This window comes from Engraulis encrasicolus, chromosome 1, assembly GCF_034702125.1.
Source record: "Engraulis encrasicolus isolate BLACKSEA-1 chromosome 1, IST_EnEncr_1.0, whole genome shotgun sequence".
In the NCBI taxonomy this organism is placed as follows: Eukaryota; Metazoa; Chordata; class Actinopteri; order Clupeiformes; family Engraulidae; genus Engraulis; species Engraulis encrasicolus.
Genome location: NC_085857.1, coordinates 43,439,726 through 43,458,204, shown reverse-complemented (window position 1 = coordinate 43,458,204; position 18,479 = coordinate 43,439,726). Strand labels below are relative to the sequence as shown.

The 18,479-nt window shown below is 40.4% G+C and overlaps 2 protein-coding genes and 2 long non-coding RNA genes across 4 annotated transcripts in view; all 4 read left to right on the top strand.

Annotated features, from left to right (window-relative positions):
• Positions 1-3,211: 3,211 nt before the first annotated feature.
• LOC134435050 (uncharacterized) lies at positions 3,212-4,364 on the top strand. The gene is made up of 3 exons (XR_010031973.1): positions 3,212-3,548; positions 4,096-4,173; positions 4,299-4,364. It is a non-coding gene; the product is annotated as an uncharacterized LOC134435050 (long non-coding RNA).
• A 435-nt stretch (positions 4,365-4,799) lies between these two features.
• Positions 4,800-5,961, top strand: LOC134452571 (uncharacterized). Its single transcript, XR_010035478.1, has 3 exons — positions 4,800-4,881; positions 5,215-5,301; positions 5,647-5,961. It is a non-coding gene; the product is annotated as an uncharacterized LOC134452571 (long non-coding RNA).
• A 116-nt stretch (positions 5,962-6,077) lies between these two features.
• Positions 6,078-11,594, top strand: LOC134452562 (apolipoprotein L4-like). Its single transcript, XM_063203023.1, has 5 exons — positions 6,078-6,318; positions 6,658-6,700; positions 6,987-7,023; positions 7,148-7,353; positions 8,810-11,594. The coding sequence occupies exons 1-5, from the start codon at positions 6,232-6,234 to the stop codon at positions 9,316-9,318; spliced, it is 882 nt and encodes a 293-aa protein (XP_063059093.1). The 5' UTR covers positions 6,078-6,231; the 3' UTR covers positions 9,319-11,594.
• LOC134457349 (uncharacterized) overlaps positions 11,056-18,479 on the top strand; it is a 20,995-nt gene continuing 13,571 nt past the window's right edge. Inside the window, exons 1-9 of the mRNA XM_063209326.1 lie at positions 11,056-11,065; positions 13,641-13,737; positions 14,031-14,079; positions 15,150-15,329; positions 15,613-15,744; positions 17,202-17,375; positions 17,720-17,797; positions 17,917-17,979; positions 18,218-18,307. Of these exons, the coding sequence (XP_063065396.1) occupies positions 11,056-11,065; positions 13,641-13,737; positions 14,031-14,079; positions 15,150-15,329; positions 15,613-15,744; positions 17,202-17,375; positions 17,720-17,797; positions 17,917-17,979; positions 18,218-18,307 (873 nt within the window). The remainder of the gene's footprint in view (positions 11,066-13,640; positions 13,738-14,030; positions 14,080-15,149; positions 15,330-15,612; positions 15,745-17,201; positions 17,376-17,719; positions 17,798-17,916; positions 17,980-18,217; positions 18,308-18,479) is intronic.

Below are 18,479 nucleotides of genomic sequence, written 5' to 3'. Positions count from 1 at the left end.
GAATGACAGAGGAAATATGTGTCTTGTTTATACAACTTTTCACGAATGGCATCATTCATAGAATTGTAAATGCATAACTATTACTTCAAACACAGTATTAAGGTCTTAACGCATATGTTACTATTTTTTCTTAGAGATGTTGGAGAGGTTAGAATATGTTTCAGAAACAATGATAAAATTATGATCCAAATAAAGGCCAACTTTTACTGAGATGTAGATTTGTCATTAATCTTTAAACAATGAACTACAGTAACGAACTAACTAACTAACTCATGTTGCGCATCAGGTATTTCGAAAAAGATAGCCTACCAGGAAGTGAGGGGAGAAAAAAAGTGCCATTATTCCTTTGTATCTCTCTTTGCTTCTGACTTACTTAGTTGTTTAGTTAGAATATGTTCACTTACAGGGCCCTGATCATACTAAAACTATCTGTATGTAGACCTACACACAGGGGCGTAAAGTATACCCCCACAGCCCCCGCAAGGCAGGGGACCCACATGGGCCATTGATTTGAAGAAACGGGCCCCCTCTTTGTGATAGTAGGCCCTCTTTTTTCGTTCGGGAGCCCATACTTGGTAGCTTGCAGGGGGGGCTGAAGTACTTGCATATACAACACTGAAAAAATGGACTCTGATGAAGAGAATCCAGCTCACAAGTTCCAAGACAGAGATTGATGGAAATTTTCCACAACGTCAACGTGTGTGTGTTGTGATTCTCAACAGACCTACAGACCCAACGAGGAATTCCATCTTAGGGGCGGAGCCATACCTTCAGCTCCACCTCTACCTTTCTCTCCACCTCCATCTCCTCAGACGGTTTCCACGGCAACGGATATCTCACACTTATCAAAAGGTTCCAGAAATGTCGATGACAACAACTTATCTCGGCATAACACTCAGGTGACATGACCTTCATTCCCGGCCCGGGTCATTTGTCGACCCCTCCTCGTCTCTCTCCCCATTCACTTCCTGTCCACTTCTCATACTGTGATGTCATCAATAAAGTCGAAAAAGACCCAAAATTATTTTTATTTTTTTAAAATAGAAGTGTCTTGATTGTAAGGTCGTTAGCCTACCATACAGTGCAGCTGTACAATTTCAATGGGCCGGAATTTACCAACATTAGTGTATCTGTGAGTTGATACTGAAACAGCACTCCATACAAAGGGGCAAGGCTAATACTACACTCAAATCTTCATCACCACACCAGGAGACATCAGAACTGAAGCGCTTGACAATATCATTTCGAAGGGCGCCTGACAACCAGCATGTGAAGGCTCAACCTTTCACTCAGGTAACTCGAGTCAGTTTTCTACCTTAAAAGTGTGCTGTGTAATATGTTTAGTAGTTTATTTCCAGAATTCATGCTGCCCATTCACAAATGTTACCTTTTCATGAATACCCTCAAATTCCAAGTATTTATTGTGACTGGGAAAATGGCACTTTGCATACATGAAAAGGGGAGTCCCATGGTCCGGCACTTTGAATTTCCAGAAATAAACATTTTTATCTGAAAAACGTACTGTACTTTGGTCATATCGATAATTATTAGTTTATTACTCTGTAAATATTCATGAAAAGATCAAATTTGGCAATAGGCAGCACAGTTTGAATGAGCAGTATAGTTGCAATACCTACCTGTACTCTGACCACCATCCTACACAGTGTACCTTTACGTTGTATGGCTAGAACAAACAAGATGCATGTTGCTAATTCATTATATTAGTCTGAGCTATTTCAAAACTGTATAATAATATAATATAAATAATAGTGGTGTCCACAATGATCGATTCGGCGATCCAATCCAATGCGGGGCAATTTTTTTAAGTTTCAATTATTTCCGTGGATATTTCGAGAGCAAATTAATGATGAATTAAATAAAAGTACTTCAAAGCATTGCAAGACTGATACAGACTGATCCAGACTGATCCAGAAAACAGCCAATAAATTGTTGCTCAGTATCTGACTACTTGTATTGTCTCATCATGACTGTTGAAGCATTTGCTTTGCTTTCGGTAGAAATGTAATGCATTGCAATGCATTGTAGAATTGAATCGGATCAGATCGAATCGCATAGAATCGAATCGAATCGGATCGCTACCTCCCTAATCGTGATCGAATCGGATTGTGAGGGCAGTGCCGATCCACACCACTAATAAATAATCATTGTTTAGCTCTTACAGTATGTTCTCGTGTTGATTTATTTTTCCAAGGATCCGTTAGCAGAACTATGAAAAATCCCATTTGGGAGTGTATTGATTGAAAGGTTGTCATTAGCCTACCATGTGCAGCATGTACAATATCAATAGGTGGGAATTTGTCAACATCAGCGTATATGTGTCGCAGTGTTGCCAGATTGGGCAGTTACCCGCCCAACTGGGCTACTTGGGATGGCCGTCTGTGGGTAAAATACGGCGAAAAATTGGCCATATTGGGTTTTTTTCTGCAGTTTTGTGCCCATAGAAATCAATGCAATTTGTTGACATTGGGTGGAATTTAGCAAATTTTGGTGGTTTTTGAGAACCTTTTGGGCAAGATTTGATAAAACACATCTGACAACATGTACAATTTCAATAGGTCGGAATTTGTTAACATCAGCTCATCTGTGTGTTGATCCCCGAAACAGCACTCCAAATCTCCACCACCACAACAAGAGGCTGTGACATCAGAACTGAAGCGCTTGACAATATCATTAAGAAGTGCCCCTGACAACCAGCATGTGAAGGCCCAACCTTTCACTCAGGAACTAGAGTCTGTTTTCTACCTAAAGTTTTAGGGCTAGATCAGGATCATGTTGCTAGTTCATTATGTTAGTTTGAGTTATTTCAAAACTGTATAATATCCTTCTGGTCTGTGTGATGGAGTGGCCATAGTGTCGTACGTAGGTTCACTGACTGTCATGCCAATAAGACTGTTTGATTAGAATCCAAGTTTGATACCTTGGAACCCCAAGTTCCAAATCAAAGTGCCAAAACAATAACTGCTTCCGAGTTCCTTACTGAAGTCACTTTTTGCAGTGTTAATTCAACATAAGAGAGTTAAATTTATCATGTTTACTGTAGTGTTCGTCACACTCTCTAATGCCTCTTTTCCACTGCCGGTTTTCTGGTAGGGCTACAGCTCGACACAATGCGACTGGGCCGCCACTTTTTCGAATAGGCACGACACAGCTCAATTGTAAAGGAAAAACTGACGGCCGAGTTGTGCTTTATCGAGCTGTAAGCCTACCAGAAAGTGTTGCATATACACAACAACATTTCTTGTATGGCATGATATACTCCTCAATTCACAAAGACATCAGCACAGTCTGTTGGGGAATTAATCTCATCCACATTCCCACGTGTTCATCTCAAACAGCCTCACATAGGCCTACCTGAGAATGAATCCTATCTGAGGACTGCAGTCAATTCTACAGCTTCTACTCAATCACTTCCACAACCTCGACAACAGACCACGGCAGCTGAGCCAAGACGTGTGTCAGTATGTTCCGGAACTGCCGGCGATGACAACACGTATATTCAACCTCTGCCCATCATCACTGAGGTGCAGGTGAGGAATCTAACACCTGAAAGGTCATCAAGAATATTATGCACCTAGTCCAGTCAGCAGGGGCAGATCTAGCCATTTTGGGGCCCTGGACGAGATATAAACATGGGGTCATCAAAGGTAATTCTTTGGGCTAAACACGTCACCAAATTGGCATGGAAGAAGTGAGGGTGCATTTTTAGTGTTTTGTCTCGTATATATCTTTGATTACTTTGCATAAGTGACACATTAACCCCTTAGCGCAGCACTATGGCTCTCTGTAATGTCACAGCAATGTTGTTATGATGTAGTTAAGTATTTTCAGCAAGTGAATAGGGTCGCCGGCAAACCCCTGCTGCAGTAAGAGGCTACGATCAGGCCTTCTTTTTTGTGTGTTTATCGCGACTGGTGTTGGGGGTCCTTATGGAGGGCAGATTTGGTCGAGGCCCTAGGCAATTGCCTAGGTTTGCCAAATGTAGTCCGCCTCTGCCAGTCAGCACACCAATAAGGTTGTGCTTTAAAAACAAGACGTTCATACTTTTGCGTGCACTTAAATGTTACTTATCCTTAGGCTGAGTGCCCAAAGAAACCAGCCCCTGTACCAGCAAGATTCAGCACTGCAAGGTCAGACTCAACCAATGACAATCTGGTGGGTTTGTGTGTCTGAAAACATCCTTTATGACTTTGAGAATACTTTATTCCCCATTATTTGCTTACATTCCAATTTTTTTGGCAATTATTATTGTTAAATTCTCTGTCTTCTCCTCTTTCCAGCCTGTTCCAAATTGGAAAAATCTGTGTATTGACCCGGATGATTTGAATCTACACTATGATGATGAGGTGTGTGTGTGTGTGTGTGTGTGTGAGTGTGTGTGTGTGTGTGTGTGTGTGTGTGTGTGTGTGTGTGTGTGTGTGTGTGTGTGTGTGTGTGTGTGTGTGTGTGTGTGTATGTGTGTGTGTGTGTACGTGTGTGTGTTTGTGTGTGTGTGTGTGCATGAGTGCTTGCGTCCAACATGTCCAACATGTCCTTCAGTGCAACGGATACTTCTGCTTACTGTAAATGCAAAAAAATAGATTTTTTTACATTATTTTTTTGGCTTGGCTTTCATGCATTCACTTTTCAAAATAATGTTTTGAAATTTCATGTTTTTCACAGTTACAGTAAGCAAAAGCATCTGTTAGCACTGAGGGACAGTGTCATGTTCAACATTTTTGACCCATTAGCAAACTTTGACTTCATCAATGACTGTGGTCTCCCCTATATTTTCCTCAGCACCATTTACGTCCCCCTCCCTATGCCCCTAACGCCAGTGCTCCTCTGCTCGACAACAACTATAACGGTAGCCCAGCTGGCCTGGTAAAGTGGATTTTTTTTTTACTTGTTTGTGCATGTTTGGCTTATCACAGATAAATACCCAAGAGAAAAAAGCATCAGATCAGATTAGATTTGATTAGATTCAACTCTATTGTCATTTCATATGTGTGGACTTACAGAGGAACAATATATAGGCCTACTGTACGTAGTTCCACATTACCTTACACTGCTTGAGTGTTTTTGGTTATGTTCAGGAAATGATCACAACCATGTTGTAATATAGTAGTTAAAGGTAAACAGAATCAGTGTAGTATAACAGATCATTTCGGATTTTTCCCACTACGCTCTGATTTTCCCCATTCTCCTCTGGTATAGCCACAAAGACGTTTCTCCCAGCCCCCTGCTTATGGGGATTCTGCTGCCCCTTCCTTCGACCAGCATTACAAAAGGTCAACTGGTCCGGTAAGGACATACACTGTGTGTGTGTGTGTGTGTGTGTGTGTGTGTGTGTGTGTGTGTGTGTGTGTGTGTGTGTGTGTGTGTGTGTGTGTGTGTGTGTGTGTGTGAGTGAGTGAGAGAGTGAGTGTGTGTGTGTGTGTGAGTGTGTGTGTGTGAGAGAGAGAGGAGAGAGTGAGAGAGAGAGAGAGGGAGAGAGAGAGGAGAGAGAGAGAGAGAGAGAGAGAGGAGAGAGAGAGAGAGAGAGAGAGAGAGAGAGAGAGAGAGAGAGAGAGAGAGAGAGAGAGAGCATAATGTGTGAGATATACACTTCATCATAACCCTTCCCTTCTGGTTCTCTGGCTGGTACAGCCCCGTAGAGCTTCCCTCGGCCACCCCCTGTCTGATGATGGGTATGCACCATGGCCTAACAACATCTACCCCAACCCACATGACCTAGTAAGGAAACAGTTTCCTTAATTACCTCCGCCAAGGAGGTTATGTTTTCGGTCACATTGGTTTGTCTGTCTGTTTGTTTTCTCCGCAAAGGAGGTTATATTTTCGGTCACATTGGTTTGTCTGTCTGTTTGTTTATTTGTCAGCAGGATAACTCAAAAAGTTATGATCGAATTTGGATGAAACTGTGTGGAGTTGTTGGAAATGACCATAGGAACAAGTGATGGTATTTTGGTGGTCCTCCGGATCACAAACCGGAACCAGGATTTAAATGTTTTTTTTTATTATTATTATTGCTAGCCTAGAAATTCAGAGAGCCAGAGAATTTTTAATCAGGGGTGGAGCTATAGGGAGTGCAAACAGGGCATGTGCCCTGGGGCCAGGGGCCCACAGTGAGGGCCCTACTGTGACCATGGCTGGTTGTATGGGGGGCCCAGTAAGTGTCTTGCCCTGTGGCCCTGCGTGCAATTCTTCCGGCATTGCTTCTAATGTGTATTTTTTATGTTACAGTCCAGACCAATGCTTCAGCATCGATTCTCTTTTCCATTCGCAACACAGGACTTGGCAACCAGCCGAAGAATGTCAGAGGTTTGTGACCATGGCTATGGCAAAAAAAAAAACAAGAAAGATGAAAGTAAAGTTAAAGCTGACAAATATGTCAAAAGTCTATGCGGGACTTCGTCTGTTTCAGTATGCTTAACTTGCATCAGCCATTGTAGTGTGACTATTTCACTAGTTAGTACCACTGTGATATTATTGTGTTGAAGGACAGGGCAAAACACACTTATACTACTGTATATGAAGAATGCCTTTTTGGTTTTGCTAGGGTTCCCAGACTATGAATTTCTCAGTTGTGATAGAGACTGGGGATAGACAGACTAATGTCCTATTCAGTCAATTCCGTTTCTTTGCTATCTTTTCCCACAGGGAGAACTGAAAAGACTCTTGGTTCGGTGGAGCAGTGTAAAAGGTGAGAAGGTGATTGTCCACGGTGGCAGATCCCCAAAATGACAATGACCATGAATGTATATACAGTATTATGTAAATAATGTCTATTTGCAGCCCCATTTAAGCCCCATTTAAAGTTGTTGCATTGTGTGTGTGTGTGTGTGTGTGTGTGTGTGTGTGTGTGTGTGTGTGTGTGTGTGTGTGTGTGTGTGTGTGTGTGTGTGTGTGTGTGTGTGTGTGTGTGTGTGTGTGTGTGTACGTGTGTGCGTGTGTGCGTGTGTGCGTGCATGCCTTTCTTTCTGTTTCAGGCTCAGCGCACATACCCTGCCTAGAGATGGATGTCATGTATGTGATTGCCAACCAAGGCCTCTCAGCCTATATTCTCAGCATTTAACCATTTTACTCGTTTCGCCAATCAATTCTCAATTCCTACTCAATTCCTCCTCCTCAATTTTCCCTCACCTTGCAGAGATATCGCTAACGAAGCCCGGCATGTAAGACGTGCCATGTTGCTTTTCGACGCTCTCCTGGTGAGCAGGGAGCAGATGTTCCTGGACTCCATCGACGAGCTCAACAACATGGCCGACAAGCTGGGCGGCGGTCAGAAGAAGATGAAGGCGGCGGGCATCGCTGGTGGCACTGTGGGGGGCGTGGGTGTGGCGGCTACGGTGGCAGGTATACAGCAGAATCCCTGTGTAATGCAGTAGCCTATAATCTAACACACTACAATATAGTATATTGCAATATCAGGGGTGGAAAAGTAACTAAATACTTTTACTCAATATTGTACTTGAGTAGCTTTTATGAATACTTTGTACTTTTTAAGTAATTTTTTAAATTAATACTTTTACTTGTACTTGAGTACATTTTGACCCAAGTACTTTACTCAATTACACTGGAACCTGGCCTGAGTACTGAGTAAAAAAAAATGACTGAGACAAAATACCATGCACAATAATGCCACAATCTGCCGTAGATGAAAGATTGTGCAGGATGGCACACAGCATTTCCACTATTTTACTATCTTGATATCAATGTATTGGATGATGGCTGGTGCCAAACAAGAGATAGAGGTTATGGAGGACGATATTCAAGAAAAATTCTCGAGAGGAATGCCAATTAAAAGTAACTAAGTACTTTTACTCAAATTGCATTTTTAGTGAATTACTTTTTACTTTTACTTTAGTAGATTTTTAGATAGGTACTTTTACTTGTACTTGAGTAGAATTTAGGCAAAGTAAATATACTTTTACTTGAGTACACATTTTCTGTACTCTTTCCACCTCTGTGCAATATGTATGGGGCACCGTTTGTAATGCGGACGTGCTGGAAATTTCATCAACATTTTGTCACATTTAGCTTTAAAATTCAATCAACGTGTTGTCACATTTAGCTTAAAACAATGTTTTTAAGATGGTGTGAATTTTTCAGACTCCCCTTTTTGCACATTTACAACAATCTTTTTCATCTTAGATATATTTTAAATAGTTATTTCTAAAAGTTAAATATAAATATAAATGTAAAAAGTAAATCTAGATCTGAATTTGACATTTAGATATAACGTTTAGATTTATTTTCTGTATTTATATTTAACATGTATTTGTAACATTTAACATCGTCGCCTTCTTAAAATAATCGCCTAAGTCATTTTTTTCCAGGTTTGTCAGGGAACACAAAAACTCCCTCAGAATGGGGGAGGACATGAGTTAGGCGAAAACGTGAACTTGACCAAAAAATGACTTCGGCGATTATTTTAAGATGGTGACGACATGTAGAAATAACTATTTAAAATATGTCTAAGATGACAAATATTGTTGTAAATGTGCAAAAAAGGGAGTCTGAAAAATTCACACTGTTTTAAGCAAAATGTGACAAAATATTGATGACATTTTCAGCACCGCCAGCTTTACAATCGGTGCCCCATACAATATGTTACGAAATGTGTTCAATATAGCCTATGTTATACGTTCAATATGATACAGTATATTGCTAGATAGTACAAGATATGCAGTGTGTATTTTAATAATTTAACAATTGTGGGAATGGAAATAATTGTTGTATATTATATTTGTATACTGCAAAAAACAGCACATTACATAGGCCCTAAATACTTATTTAATTGTTGTGTAAGGTGTGGCCTTGGCTCCATGTACTATGGGAGTGTCTTTGGTTCTGGCGGCTGCCGGTGTTGGAATGGCCGCTGCCGGTGGTGCCGGAGGAGCTCTGGCGTTGAAAAAGAAAACGGCCAACACACGGAGGAGGAAGAAGGTGGAGGAGATCGTGCAGGACTACAAATCCAACATGGCGGACGTGGAGGACTGTCTGGGGTTTATCGCTCTGGGCATGGAGCGCTTGAGACAAATCCACCCGAACGTCATCCAACAATTGGACGTGGAAACGTACACGATGCATCGGCTGGCGGTGGAGCTCAGAGATCAAAAGGCCAACCTGAGACTGAGTAGGCGTTCCTCCAGCCTTTCCGCAACCGGCATGGACATCTTGGTCAGCAAGAGTGACAAGAACAGCGAGGCGGCCAGGAAGATCCGACAACAGGTCGAGCTGATGGAGAGCGGCCTGGGGGAGTTGATTGGCATCAGGGATAAGATTAACTATGTAAATACAGTGCATATGTTATACTAGACCTCTTTTTCTTAACCCTTTGAGGAGTACCATCACAAATATGTGAATAGAATTTTGCCCAAATTTTGAGTTCTCATTATGATGTCAGAAGGACTTTGCAAGATTTTAGCACAGACTTCTATGGGAGCTGTAGAGTGTTCAAGTAAAATTCTAGAAGAACCTGGGGAAAGTCCTTACTCCTAAAAAAGCACCCTGTGCCCAAGACAAGCCGTGCACCCCCAATCCAAACTTCTACGCCTGTATGCTAAACATTTTTTAACTGACTAATTAGGATGATGGCGTGGGACATTAGCAAACCTCCCTGCCTCAACACGTAGTCAGGCCTTTGGCTGATATGGTATTGCCAGAGATGTTCTACAGCGAACTCCGAAAAACTTTGCAATCGCACTTTGTATCCCATGTCAGATTTTGCTGTTGGGGCACGGGTTCAAGACTGAGTAAGGCTTGCACCGAATGATCACGGTTGCATACTGCATACTGCCCTACAAAAGGCAAAGTATGTACATACTTTGTCAAAATTGAGAAAATGGTCTTCATAACATCTCCTTTGTCTTGTGACAAAGGCTCATGGTCCAAATGTGTCCCATTATGTCAAATTTGCAGTATATCAAACCTAATGCCAAACCTTTGAAGGCATTTTTCTCAGTTTCAAAGTTGGCTTAGTTACTGCACTTTGCTTTTGTAGGGCAGTATAAATCACTCACCTGCAGTATGCTCAGGAATACTTTTGCAATATCATTTATGTTATTAATGATGTAATGTTGCTATAGACATTGTATAATAACTCATTCAAGTCATATGCAACGGGACATTTTGTGTTTGATATGTAGTCTGAATAGATGTGTGCAATAACAGTTTTCTTAATATTTTCTGTAAAATCATTTTCACAGCAGAAATATGTGATAGTCTTTTAATATATGCTGCGTGCCAGTAATAAATAAACAGTATAGCGCATACAGTCAGAGATGGGACCAAGTCACTATTTGCAAGTTGCAAGTAAGTCTCAAGTCCTTACAATCAAGTCCGAGTCAAGTCACAAGTTAAGACACATTTGACCAAGTCAAGTCCAAGTCCAAGTCGTGCCAAAGCCAAGTCAAGTACAAGTCCAAGTCTCATTTTTTCCAAGTCCTTAACAAGTCACCTTGTCCTCTATGTGCACTATTGACGATTATTTTTGGTCATAAATTCATTACCTCTCCACACTGCTTTGCATGTCCCCCTTCGCCAGTCATTTCCCTTACAAAAATCGACCATGGTATACCATGATTTCATGCTTTTTTGAGCATGGTTCGGCATGGTTTTTGGTTTGACTAGGTTTAACAATAAAATGAACCACGGTTTTACTCTGAAAACTAACCATGGCTTCACCACGGTTTATGATTACCGGTATTCATTAAATTACACTTAGTTGCCGCTTCTTTTATCCAGACTGTCATTGGTGACAGTCCTTGGAGCAATGTGGGGGTTAGGTACCTTGCTCAAGGGCACTTCAGTCATGGATGGAGGTGTAGGCAGAGGTAGGCCTAAGGGTGGGATTCAAACCTGCAACTCTGTGATCTTCAGTCCAACTCCCTAACCATTACACCATGGCTGCAAACAAGTTTTCATGGGTTTTTTTGGGTGACCATATGACCCACAATTAATTAACCATGGTTTTTTGAGCATGGTTTGTGACTATGGTTAAACCATAGACAGACACAAACCATGCTGAAAGAAACATGAAAACCATGAATAACCATGATCCATGGTTAGTCAGGAACGACTGTTTTCATGGTTACAAAAAAACATGGATAAGCCATAGTGATACTATGGATGGTTCAGAGTACTTAGAAAGACCATGGTACTACAGTAAAACCATGGTTACTACAGTTAAACTATGAACGGTTTTCGTAAGGGGTTCTAAACAAAAATAGTAGGCCTACTGGTACTGTTTAAGATTAAATCGTTTATTTTTTCTTTCTTTCATGCATTTTTTTTCACACACAAATGCAAATATATATATATTCAGACTTGGAATGCTATTGCAAGTCATTGTAAGCTAAAACTGTCAAGTCAAGTCTCGAGTCAATAGCGTACAAGTCGAGTCAAGTCACAAGTCATTCCTGATATTGGCAAGTCAAGTCATTTGTGACTCAAGTCACAAGTCAGTCCAAGTCACAAGTCACAAGTCCACATCTCTGGTCTGCACTATACATTTGTATCTTCCTTCAACAAACGCATACTGTGTGGCATGTGCAGTAACTCCTGTGGCTGCCATTGTCAAAGTGTTTTCAGAAATGATCGAGGCTGCTGAGAAGTGGTGCGCGGGTCACCCAATGAATATAATAATATGTATACCGGTATATATATAGGCCTATATGTTATTGTATTTTCCAGTATCTTTTCCTTTCTATGTGTTTGACATATCATTTGTCCATCCTTGACAATTAGCCCTACGCAATTTTTTATTTTGTATGGATATCAGGTATTTGTGGATAATAATGTTCTATTAAACAAAATACTTGAAATGAAATAAAAACTTTTAATGCTCCTAATTCCATGAAGTCAGTTTAGAAATGTAGCTTTGACCTGCACACAGATAAAACTAAAAGAAAAGTGAAAGCTGTGGCCATGGCATGTGCGTTCAATCAGCTAAATCCCCATTAATACCGTGATCTGTTGTAAAAAAAAAAAAAAACTTTAATACTTTGACCTGCAATGAAAAACGGGCCCTGTCGTGGCCAACCGGTACGCCACTCGTCTGCCATGCGGCTGACCCGGGTTCGATTCCTGGCCCAGGTCATTTGCCGACCCCTCCTCATCTCTCTCCCCATTCACTTCCTGTCCACCTCTCGAACTGTCCTGTCAAATAAAGTCATAAAAGACCAAAAAAAATGTCAAAAAAAGAAGAAAATGAAATCTACAACTGAAGAGTTCAGATGCAAAACCCCCTAAGTGCCTTTTCAGAAAATAATCTTAATTCATTTTTATTTAATACAAAGCTATCAAAATTGTAAAAAAATTTAAATTGTATTTATGTAATATAACTATTTATATGTATTATCAAGAACATGAATGTAAACCAAACCAACAACGGGGTTCTCTAAAAATATAGAAGTGCAGGTCTTCAGAAATGGAGTTAGGGGGTTTTGCATCTGAACTCTTCAACTGTACAGTTGTTTACAACTTAATGTGCTCCTTGCGCCACCAAGAACAACACACACTCCCTGAAGAACTCACCCAACGTGTTTGTTTTTTTATCATACGTCTTTACTGGCACTGGCATCTATCTTCCTTGAAGGATCTTCTGAGATGATATCTTTGAAATGCCAACAAACACAATGCATTTTGCAATTAATCTGGCAGCAAGGTCAGACGAAGAAGAGCCATGGAAGTGGATATAGATTTGTGCATGGCCGTAATTACCATTGAGGACACAGAGGTCATGTCCTCTGTATTTTTTTTTCAGTAATGTAAAATTTATCTATGATGAAAATCGATATATGATCAACAATGATAAATTCAGTCTGTATACGCCACCCCCATTTATCCTCAAGGCAGTGGTTAATGAAAACAAACATAGAAGTTAGACGAAAGTGTTTGAAGCATTCTAAACATACAGTATGCAGTACAGCACGCAGTATTTGTCCCGGTATTTGAAAATGTCTGGGTTTAGCCCTGGATTTGTGTTGTCATATTTTTTATATTTTTATATATAACATCACAAAATGTTTAGAGAAATAACGATAAAATTACAATCCAAATAAAGGGCGCATCTTATTGTAATGTAGATGTAGCCGGCATTGTCACTGCATCAATCATATTAATACATTCAAGCATTTGTCTACCTGCAATACTCAGCCTGGCTGTGTTTCACACAAAAAAACTCAATATAAACTAATATAAATTACTACTTTGGTTACTAAATATTGTAGGTATGAGGGGGGGCCTTCTTTTAGACAATACACAGTATCAGGAATAGGTCACACCTCATTAAGTTTATACATACACTACCTAGTGCAACAAAAGGTTGTGCATGTAAATGTTTAGTATTGAGATAACTATTACTGATATTCCTGATACCTCATTCTTAGACGCAAGTACTCGAGTAACCTATGAAGCCTATTTTCACTACTTAAGTAGCAGCCCATTGTACAGGCAAGTGTTTTGGGGAAACTCAGCCTTGCACATTTCTCTTTTGAAATGTGAAAGTGAAAATAAAGATGGCTCTGTGGGAATCTAACAGCCCGTGTCTTTGGATGAACAGGTTTCACAAGCTTGTTTACGGACACTACATATTTAATAACTGGAAGCCAGTACGTCACCATACTTATTTTCTTCAGGGTCGAGCCATGCTTTAGTTTCAGTAACACAGGAAGCCTTCTGCAGTAGCACACAAGGCCTGAGCTGGCATGTTGCTCCAGCAGTGCAATGGAAAAGGTAAGTGCAAATACTGAACTATAATGTCAGCATTTTTCATAATTCGCAATTAAGGACCCAACATCATGAAATTGAATAATAATATTTTATAAATATATAGGCCTAAAGTGCATAGACCCTATGCACTTTGTATTTGCTAGTGATGTTGGCTATGATTATGTCCTCTTTTGAAAGTCGCTTTGGTTATAAAGCGTCTGCCAAATGCAATGTAATGTAATGTAATGTAAAGAAAACATTGAGAGGATGACAATGGAAATATGTGTCTTGTTTATACAACTTTTTTTTTAAAAAAGAGCAAGAGTACGCACATCCCACCTCACTGAGGCCAGGTGCAGGACAAAGGTAGAAAAAGCAGAACTCAGCACACAGTAGCTCTGCTAAGGTTTACTCAATTTATAATGTTTCGATCAAACAGAGTCTTCATCAGGCGTATGCATGAAACGTTGAATAAACCTTCAAAGCGGAGCTACAGTGTGCAGACTTTTACTTTTTATATTATACAAGTTCTCAACTGCACAAATTCATCATTCACTAGAATAAAAATGAATAATTACTGAAAACACAGTATTATTGTGTTAACATGTTTTGCTATTTTTAGAGATATTGGAGAAGCTAGAATACGTATATTTGAGAATCAATGATAAAATCATAATCCAAGTAAAGGCCACATTTGATTAAGATGTAGGCTAGATGTAGATCGTGAATATTTAAACGATTAACTAACTAACAAAATAACTAACTAATTCAGAAATAAAGACAGATACAAAGGAATAATGGCACAATTTAAAATAGTCTCCTCTAACTTCCTGGTACCTTATGGGAAATAGGCTACCTGCTGAGCAAGGTCTTAAAATTGACAACCCTACAATGAGGGCAATTAGGCCAATGTGTGTAATCTCTTCAGGTTGGGCTATTCATGCCTGAAGGCACAGCATTTAATGTGTGTTCAGTTAGTAACTTACTGTAGAAGGGGTGAACTGTAGGTAATCTCTCGTACATCTATCCTAGAGCCAAAAACCCTTTCTTAGCTCTGGGCTACCCTGTCAGAACTGTCCCACAATGTAGATTGGACAATTATGCAGGGAAGACAGTGCAGGCCAGTCAGATTTACTCTGCATATACTTTTCCACAGGTGAATATGTGTAATGCAGTATAAACAGAAAGTACATGTACATACACCTACATAAATATAGGCATATACACACTACATGCAGTACACGTACACAAGAGAGGCACAATATTCACTTACAATAGGGCCCTGATTATACTAAAACTATCTGAATGTGCACCCTATACAACACGTAAAACTGTCGACTTTGATGAAGAGGATCCAGCTCACAAGTTTCAAGATTGAGAATAATGGACATTTTCCACAGCATTGATGTGTATGTCTTGATGATGATCTCCAACAGACCCACAGACTCAATGAGGAATTCCATCTCAAGGGCGGAGCCACACCTCCACCTCCACCCCCTTTCTCTCCACCACCTCCATCTCCTCAGGCGGTTACCACGACAACAGCGGATATCTCACGCTCATCAAAAGGTTCCAGAAATGCCGGTGACAACAACCTATCTCGTCAGAACTCTCAGGTGACATGAGCCTCATTCATACCTGTTATATTATAATAACAACACATATTTATGTCAGGTTAAAAAAATAGCCCTCAAATAATCCTTTTATATTTCGTCTGTTTACTATACTACACGTTTATTGTTTAATATTCCAAGGCTCCTTTAGGAGAACTATGCAAATCCCATTTAGAAGTGTCTTGAATGTAAGGTCGTTAACCATCATATACTACAGTGCAGCATATAATTTCAAAGGGTGGGGATTTTTCAGCATTAGTGTGTCTCTATGTTGATCCCCAAACAGCACTCCATACTCCAGACGCTCAAATCTCCATCACCACACCAGGAGGCTGTGATATCAGAACTGAAGCACTTGACAATATCATGTAGAGGTGCCCCTGACAACCAGTATGTGAAAGCTCAACCTTTCACTCAGGTAACTCGAGTCTGTTTTCTACCTAACGTTTTATGGCTATTTATTTAAAAACTGTATCATGTCCAGGTAGACAAATGTTGAGGCACTCAAGGTAGCAATTTTTATTGGCATAAGGGTTGAATTGGCATAAGGGCCGAAACCAGAGGCGCATCTTGTCACCAGGCAAGGCAGGTAGCCGCTTGGGCCCCCAAAGCCTATAGATGGAGAATAGCAGCTAAGGCTAAACTACAGTGGTGGCGATTTGTTGCAAATTTTCATTCCTTTCAATTTTCGCTTGGGGCCCCAACTTACCGTTGAATCACCTCTGGCCGAAACGCGTAGGTAGGCATTGTAGCCTAATAAAAAAAGTAAAAATTGCAACCTTGAGTGCCTCAGCATTTGTCTACCTGTAACCTGGACCAAGTTTGAGATCCCCTGCACTGATGAGCACCAAGGGAAAAGGTGCAGACCCAGATGCACTCCAATTAACTGCTTGTGTTTGATACTGTATCATGTCTTTCTGGTCTGTGTGATGGAGTGGCCATAGTGTCGTAGGTGCTCTGACTGTCATGTCAAATGGGACTGTTAGGTGAAGGGGTCAGAGCCCACGTTTGATACCTTGGATGCCCAGGATCAAACCCGGGCAGGGCAGCTACGACAAGTGATGATGCAGAGGAATTACCAAAACAATAACTGCTACCGAGTACCATACACACTGCTATAGGCATGCCCTTACTGGACAAAAAAATGCCCTGTTTGAAAGTTGAACGTTTTTGCAAGTCTTTTTCTCACAATGCACTGTACATGTTGATGATACTCAACAAATGCGTCACTAAAGCATGTGAATAGGCTAATGCAGTGGTTCCCAACCTTTTTCTTCAGGGACCCATATTTTTACCATTGTAAGCTTTGGTGACCCAGCGCCCGCATGAGAGGGAGTCACCTGATATGCCCTGTTTCCTGCAAAAACTCTTTTTATTCCTCAATTCATCTTTGTTGAAAAACAGCATGAATGTTTAATGTAGCACTTGTATTTTGTTGCTTCTATGCATTTGTCATTTATTCAACATGGGCCATATATGGTATTAAAATGAAATCCCTTAAACTCAAGATGGCTTCGCCACCCTCCGTGGATCTTTGGCGACCCATTGGTTGAGTCGCGACCCATAGGTTGGGAACCACTGGACTAATGCACCGATAAGGCAGCCCCCCATCCCCCCCCATTCAGCACCTGCCCCCCCCCCCCCCCCCCCCCCCCGAAAATGTCTGTGCTGCACAGTCTTTTTTTCCATGTTAATTATGCACTTCGAGAGTTGAACTTCTCACTCATTCTGTAGTGTTGTTGGTCATATTCTCTAAGTGTTGAATTAATGCTGCTGAATTTCTTGAGTAGGATGATATATTCCTCAACTCACAGAATCATCAGTAGGCTAGCCTACAGTCTGTCATTCATGTGCCCATGTGTTCATCCCAAACAGCCTCACAGACCTGAGAATGAATCCACTCGAAGGACTGCACTGAAATCAACTCGATCGCTTAAACTACCTCGACCAGAAACCACGGCAACTGATCCAAGACGTTTGTCAGTATGCTCCAGACGTTCCGGCGGTGACAACACCTACATTCAACCTCTGCCAATCATTGAGGTGCAGGTGAGCAATCTAACATCTGAAAGAGGCCATCAAAAAAAGGCACACCCAATCCAAAATCAGCACACTAACACAGGTTGTGGTTTAAAAACATGTCCTGATGGACCGGCTTTACTGCATTATGAAAAATTGGTAGGCTAAGTTTGACATGCAGTGCATGGTTGTGGTATGTTCTTTTATGATGTGATGTGATGTGATGTGATGTGTTGTGATGCGATTAAGTGATTTATAGACAATCAGAGGAGCTTTAAAACTCAATTCTATTATATTATATTATATTATATTATATTATATTATATTATATTATATTATATTATATTATATTATATTATGTTAACTACTTTTAGGCTGCGTGCCCAGAGCAACCACCCCCTCTACCAGCAAAATCCAAAACTGCAAGGACCCACGCAACCAATGACAATCTGGTGGGTTTGTGTGTCTAAAGAACATTCTTTTTGACTGTGAGAAGAATAGTTTTTCCTCATTATTTTTTCTATATTCCTATATTTTGTTATTTTTTTTTCTCTGTCTTATCTATTTCCAGTCCGTTCCTATTGAGGAAAACCTGTTTATTGACCCAGATGAATTGAATCCGCCCTATGATGAGGTAATGATGATGTGTGCGTGCGTGACTGTGTGTGCGTATGTCAATCTCTCCATTCAAGAGAGATATACTTCTAGTTTTAGATCAATGGATCCAATGTTTATGAATTTTTTGTGCTTACTTAAAATGTCGGTTAAAAGGAAGGTCCTGAATGTATTGACTTATTGATTTATCTTTTTTGTACATATTAGTAACTTACTTTGACTTCATCTCTGACTATGGTCTCCCCTATTTTCCTCAGCTCCGTTCACCAACCCTTTATCAACCTCAATTCCCTCACACCAGTGCTCCTTTACTCGACAACAACTACTACCATAGTCCAACTGGCCCGGTAAGGTGGAAAATCCTGCCTTTTTTATCTTGTGCATGTTTGTCTTTTAACAGATAAATATCAGAGAAAAATATGCATTGTATTCTACGTTCTGTTATATCAGATCAGAATAGATTTAATTAGATTCTTAATTTTGATCACATATTTACAAAACACTAACATTTCCTTCTTG